The sequence below is a fragment of the Castanea sativa genome, chromosome 2 (genome assembly GCF_040712315.1).
Source record: "Castanea sativa cultivar Marrone di Chiusa Pesio chromosome 2, ASM4071231v1".
Taxonomy (NCBI): domain Eukaryota; kingdom Viridiplantae; phylum Streptophyta; class Magnoliopsida; order Fagales; family Fagaceae; genus Castanea; species Castanea sativa.
In genome coordinates this window covers 8,224,330-8,230,492 of record NC_134014.1, presented here as the reverse complement: position 1 = coordinate 8,230,492, position 6,163 = coordinate 8,224,330, and the positions used below count along the sequence as shown (strand labels likewise).

The following is a 6,163-nucleotide window of genomic DNA, read 5'->3' as shown; positions in this document are numbered from 1 at the left end:
ATTTCTAAAAAGATCTCAAAGTGAGGTTTCGCTACTAAAATGTACTCATTGGCTTGGTCTCTTTATATAGACAGTATGTAAACAAACAAAGAAGAGAGGTGCAAAATTTTATTCATCTCTAAGTGTCTAACTCACTTTTAACATGTTCTAGGTGTTATCCCAATCAAACTATGTACCAGTAGAGAAGCAAATAAACTCAGTTACAGTTACAAGACAAAAATATCAGTGAGTGATCACAATACAGGTATATATTAACAATGACAATGCTATATTCAAAAGCAGTTCACAGCAGATAATAGTAGTGCAAATATTTAACATTTGGGAAAGAGCTTGTCGTAAACTCATAAAAATACAGTCAATAAAAAACCAAATACCTTGAAGTGGACTGTATTACAAAACTGGTTGATCCAATTTAGCTATCGAAATTACAAACTCTAAATGATTTCGCGAACTTCAAAAAATTGTTTGCTCCCCTAATTCCTGACCTGCCATTCCCTCCCTCAGTACCGTCTTAAAGAATTCTTCCAATGTGTCTCTACCATAGCTAGGCGTTTTCTCAGCACTGTACTCTCCAGTTTCAGGATCCAAAACCAACATACTCTCAGCTGCATAATACCTTCCAATTTTCCCAAACTCTGCAGCATCTTCCATAGAAGGAAAAATTTTAACCAGGAAATCAAGAACCCCAATAGCAAAATCCATTATCCCTATTGGCACTTTCAAGAACTTGGGTTCCTTCCCCAAGAGCCTAAACAGCAACTCCCCTTGCTCTAGTGGTGTCAATGCCTTCCCTGGTCCACCAATTGGCAGTACCCGGTTAATCTTATCTTCGCTCAACACACAATCTGCAATAAATGATGCCAAATCTGACTCGCTAATCGGTTTACAAGCACACAACTTCCCATCCCCAAACATGACATAAGGCTTCCCATCTTTCACCAACTCTACCTGACCCCCCAAACTTTTAAAGAATGCAGTTGGCCTCACTATACTATAACTGAACCCCTTATCCTCTTCAGCTTCTTTCATCAATTCAGCCTCAAATTTCAGCTTGGCACGCTGAAATTCAAGAAGGGGCTTCTGCACACATATTGCAGAAAGCAACACAAAATGGGAAGCCCCATGGTTCCTACCAGCAACAAGGCTATTCTTTGTTGCCTCATAATCAATCTTCCATGAATCCTTAACACCACCACTACGGCTAGCAAGGCATGAGACTACAACATCAACAGAAACCCCTAAGTTTTCCAAAGACTTCTCCAAAGAATCCAAATTGGTCACATCTGAAAAGCACACATTGGCACTTTTCAACTGATTCAAAGTCTCTTCCTTGCTATTTTTACCTTTAATCCCACTCCTCTCTCTAGCAATCGCTATAACATTGAACCCTCTACTAACTAACTCATTAACCACAAACTTTCCAATATACCCAGTTGAACCCACTACCAAGATGTTAATATCTTTTGGGTTTTTGTTTCTGAAGGAAGATAAGGCGGTTTCAACAGACCCAGCTGTTGAAGCTGTAATGGGGTTGAGTCTTTGAATGCTATACTTAAAGGGTTGGGATAAGTTTAAAGATGAAGACTTTAGAGCATGAGGGAAAGAGCTTACCTGAATTTGGTTGATAAATTGAGAAGAGAACCTTGCTGAGAAGCTTTGATTTTTTGGGGGAGAATGAAGATTGTATAATGGAGTGGAGGAGAAACAAAGGGACATTTTTTGAGTTCAGGAAGGCTTAGCAGAAGGTAAGAGGAAGCCTGTGTTTTTTGTGAGGTATGTCATAGGAAAAGACAATCAACAGAATTGTGAGGCAGGAATTTTGGGAAGTGGCTGACCATGGTTGTTGTGTGCCTACTCTTACTCTATCAAAGTAGAATCCAAATGATAGGTGGATGTGAATGAGATTACGAGAGTGATGAGATGACGTGTAGTTGTGTAAAATATCCACTGAGCACTGGAATAAGTTTGTTCTTTTTTTCCTTTTCTTTTTTCTTTTTTTTTAAGAAAGTTTATTTGAGAAAATTTAACTACAAAATTAATTATGGTTTTAGATTACAAACTTATTTAATATTTTTTTATTAGAGGTGAATTTTGACAAATTTACCATTGAATTATATTTTCTTCTTATATCCTCCATACTTGAAAATTTTTAAGAAAATTAAAAATCAATTGTTATGTTATCAATAAATTTTTAAAATTGTAAATTTTTGTAATTTAAAAATATGCACAAAATATAAACTTATAGATCATATAGTAAATAATATCCAATTGATACAAAATATAACATGTGCATTAAGAACGTAAAGAACATGCAATTTCAGGGTTAGATTTTCAAAATATGTTGTAATATTTATTTTATTGAGTGAGTTTGTAGTCTTAAGTTACAACCAATTTTGTAGATAAATTTTGTCCTTTTTAGAATTAGAATCTAATTATTTTTTATAAAAAATAAATAAATAAATTCTACTTTATTCTAATCTAAATATATATATATATATATATATATATATGTATGTATGTATGTATGAAACTCCTCCTTAAAACTTGAACCCCGACCCTTACTCCTAAAATCTAATTGAGAAGGGACTGGTATAAGTTTAGACATTTGAGCGTAATAAATTAAATCATATAATTTGAATAATGATAAATAAAATGATGATAATTTTTTCAAAAAATAAATTATTAAAATCGATAATATTAAAAGTAACAAACTAAATCATGAGTTTTCAAAAATAACACATTATTTGAAAAAATGTGTACATTTAAAAAAATATATATAAACATATACGTTGAATGTACATAAATACTTGAATTTATTTGAAAATCTTTGTATGTTAAATGAACAAAATTATTTATATTTAAAAAAAATGCATAGGTGATACAAAATTGTGTACATCATTTGAAAAATATGTACATTATATATCAAGGAAGTCAATGTCGCAGTGGAGGCTATTTTGGTCTGGACAGGAGAACGAAATATTTCGATACCAACTGATACTGATATATTGTTTCGGGATTACCGCTATTTATATATTTTTACACACACACATATAAGAATGAATTTATTAATTTTTACATTTATCAATATAAAATTTAAAATCCACATATTTTATAAGTATACATATTAGCTTAAGTATATTAACCAATATATTAGATTAAATAAAATGTTTTTTTAATAATTTTTTCAATTTTTTATTTTATTATACCAAGCGAAACGCCAATACTGACCGATATGGGCCGATACAGCCTGATATTTGTTTATTTTGAAGGAAAACCTATACTGATTCAATGGTCGTATATTTCCCCGATACGGCCAGTATTATTACGGTATTGACTTCCTTGTTAAATATACAAAATTTTGTACTACATTGAATATATAAAATTGTGTATATTATTTGAAAAATTATGTACGTTAAATATGCATAATTCTATTATTTGAAAAATGTGTATATTGAAAATATAAAATTGTGTATATTCTTTAAAAAAAATTATGTAAATAATTGTGTATGTTATTTGAAAAATTGTGTGCATTAATCATAATTGTTTACATTATTTGAAAAATGTGTACGTTCAATATATATAATTGTTTATTTTTTGCAATGTTTTGTGTATGTTGAATATATAAATGTGTACATTTTTTGAAAAATATGTATGTTAAATGTACACAAGTATAAAGTTTTTATTAAACTGTATACATTGAATATACAAAATTGTGTACATTATTTTTTTTAAATGTGTACGTCGAATACAAAAAACCATGTAAATTATTTGAAAATCTTGTATGTTGAATATACAAAATTATGTACATTTTCAAAAAATTATGTATTTTGAATGTATGATTTTATAAATAGGCTTGAAAGTGATATGCTAGTATAGACTTTTTTATACTAAATGATCACATAAGAACTTTTGAGGTGGAATATAGACTCGACAAGTCTATGTGCTTAGTGCTCTGTACCTTAAGTGACCGAATAGTGGTCGCCTCAGCATAATTAAGCATAATCCTCACATGAAGGTTTTTTTTTTTTTTTCTATGTGTGTATATTATTACTGTAAGTGCACAATTGCATCTGGTCCCAAGAACAGTTACGGGCTCAGGCCCAATGAGCCTTAAACAATATGAATTTGTAAAGTGTGGGCTCGAAACCCAGGTTAGAAGTGTGTGAGGATTAAATGACAAGCCAAAGATTGCAAATACTCAAAACAACGGGGAATATTGTAAATCAACCTCCTCGGACGAAGCCAAGAGTTGTTCTTATATTATCTCTTTCTTTTTCTTATTTTCCTTTTAGATTACAAGGTCGTTCCCCCCCATTTTCAGTTCTAGGTTACTTCTTAAATACTCTTCTTTTTGATACTTTGTACACGTGTTGCCCCAACTCCCCCTTAGCCTAGATATTTCTTTTCTCAGTGCCTTTGAATAGTAACCAGAAGTTTCCCTTCCACTGTTCAGGTGTCACTTCCCCATTAATGCGGCCAGGGTGGTAGGTGCAGGGTCTTTAATGTGGAGGTGGCAGCCTTTATCTTTGGTATTTCTCTAACATCGGTGCTTCCAGGACATTCAAGGGTTCACCCCTTTTAACCAATGGTCTTGACCGTGTCCTTCCCTAACCTTTACCATGAAGTCCTGGGTTCTCCGGTGTCCGTCCGAGGGGAAGTTCACCCTCGGCTGGATCCTCGGATCCTCGGCGTATGGGCCGACCCATAGTACTAACAAGTTCTAAACCCAGGAGAAGGTCGGCATTCCTTAGCATGGCCCAAAGGCCCATATACCCATCAGGGTCTTTTTACTCCCCACAATTACTATTTAATTGTTTGGGTTGTTTGTAATTCTTTTGGACACTACTACATATTTTACTCATAAAGATACTTTGATGAAGATTTTCTTTCATCTTTTTTTCTTTTTTATATAGGTTTTGGAAGAGTTTTAGACTTGCATTTTCTTTTCTTTTTTTCAACTAACAGTACTTGCCCCTTTTTTGTATAATAATAATAATCGGCTGAGATTTTGGACTTCCTTTCATCAAGCTAGTGAGTTAGACTGCTTAGATTTGGTGCAAATGTGACTTTTACTTGAAACCATCAACTGACAATCAGGAGGAATGCTCTCATGGCATTGAGCAATCTTGATAACTCTTGCAACTACTATTGGCTTGCGAGAAGGAATGGAAGAACATGCATTTGTTATAGCAGTGATTTATTCAAAGAGTTTAGTTTGATTTGCATTATGCTTATTGAAATGTTCCGTTAAACATCACCATGTTAGCTTTAGTACTTACTTTTGCTTCTTAATTTTTTAATTCAATGACTTGTTGTAGTAATTGTGGAAATTGTTATCCAATGAATAAAAGTATTCGAGGTGTGCAACAATGTGCTATACAAGATATGATGTTTAGTAAGCATTTGGTTCCAAAAATACTAAAGCCAAGAGTGTGAAGTAGTTGCATTTTTTTTGGGATTGTGTGCTTTTGTGGCCAAATGTCAATTGGGCGAGAGGTTTTTATGGGATATTACACTTCTAAGTACGCATCAAAAAAGGTATTTGGTGTAGTAGCAGTATGAAATTGAGACAACTGATAATGAAATTGAAAATTAGAAAATGATTTGTGCGCACTTCAGAAGCAAGTTGAATCTAGATTGGCTCTTTAGCAAGAGGATCATGTAGAATAATTGTTCAACTTTTTCTTTCAAATTTTTTTTTTTTTTTGTTGACGAATGTGATGCAAACTCAACTGGTGAACAATGTCATTTTGGTCAACTTTGTTGACAATAACCCCTCTCTAATTTGGCCATTGAAATGAAAATGTCTAAATATTAACTAGAAACTCATTCGATGCAGAGAAACTCCACTCTAATACAACCTTAACTAAAAGATAAATACTATAAATTCATAAAGTTGTTATAAACTGTAATGTAAGTTACAATTTACATAACAAAATTAATGCGTTTTTGACCTTCTTAAGAACTTTTCACGGTCGGATTTTACTCATGCTCTTTTATAACCCAAACACATTATACCATTAAAAAAAAGATGTTATAAAACTATAGATTAACAACTCAAAATGATGTTATATTATTTTTTTATAGTTTCAATAGAATGTTAAATTTATGGTGTCTACAATAATTGCTCATTATCATTAGGCCTAAACACACCTAGCAAGAT

General features: G+C 32.3%; 1 protein-coding gene across 1 annotated transcript; it reads right to left on the bottom strand.

Moving 5' to 3' along the window:
- Positions 1-220: 220 nt before the first annotated feature.
- Positions 221-1,909, bottom strand: LOC142623429 (divinyl chlorophyllide a 8-vinyl-reductase, chloroplastic). The gene has a single exon (XM_075796841.1). The coding sequence runs from the start codon at positions 1,714-1,716 to the stop codon at positions 454-456; it is 1,263 nt and encodes a 420-aa protein (XP_075652956.1). The 5' UTR covers positions 1,717-1,909; the 3' UTR covers positions 221-453.
- Positions 1,910-6,163: the final 4,254 nt, after the last annotated feature.

What these genes read in the sequence shown, in the direction of transcription:
- LOC142623429 (XM_075796841.1), bottom strand. Translation starts at nt 1,716, where the DNA reads ATGTCCCTTTGTTTCTCCTCCACTCCATTATACAATCTTCATTCTCCC.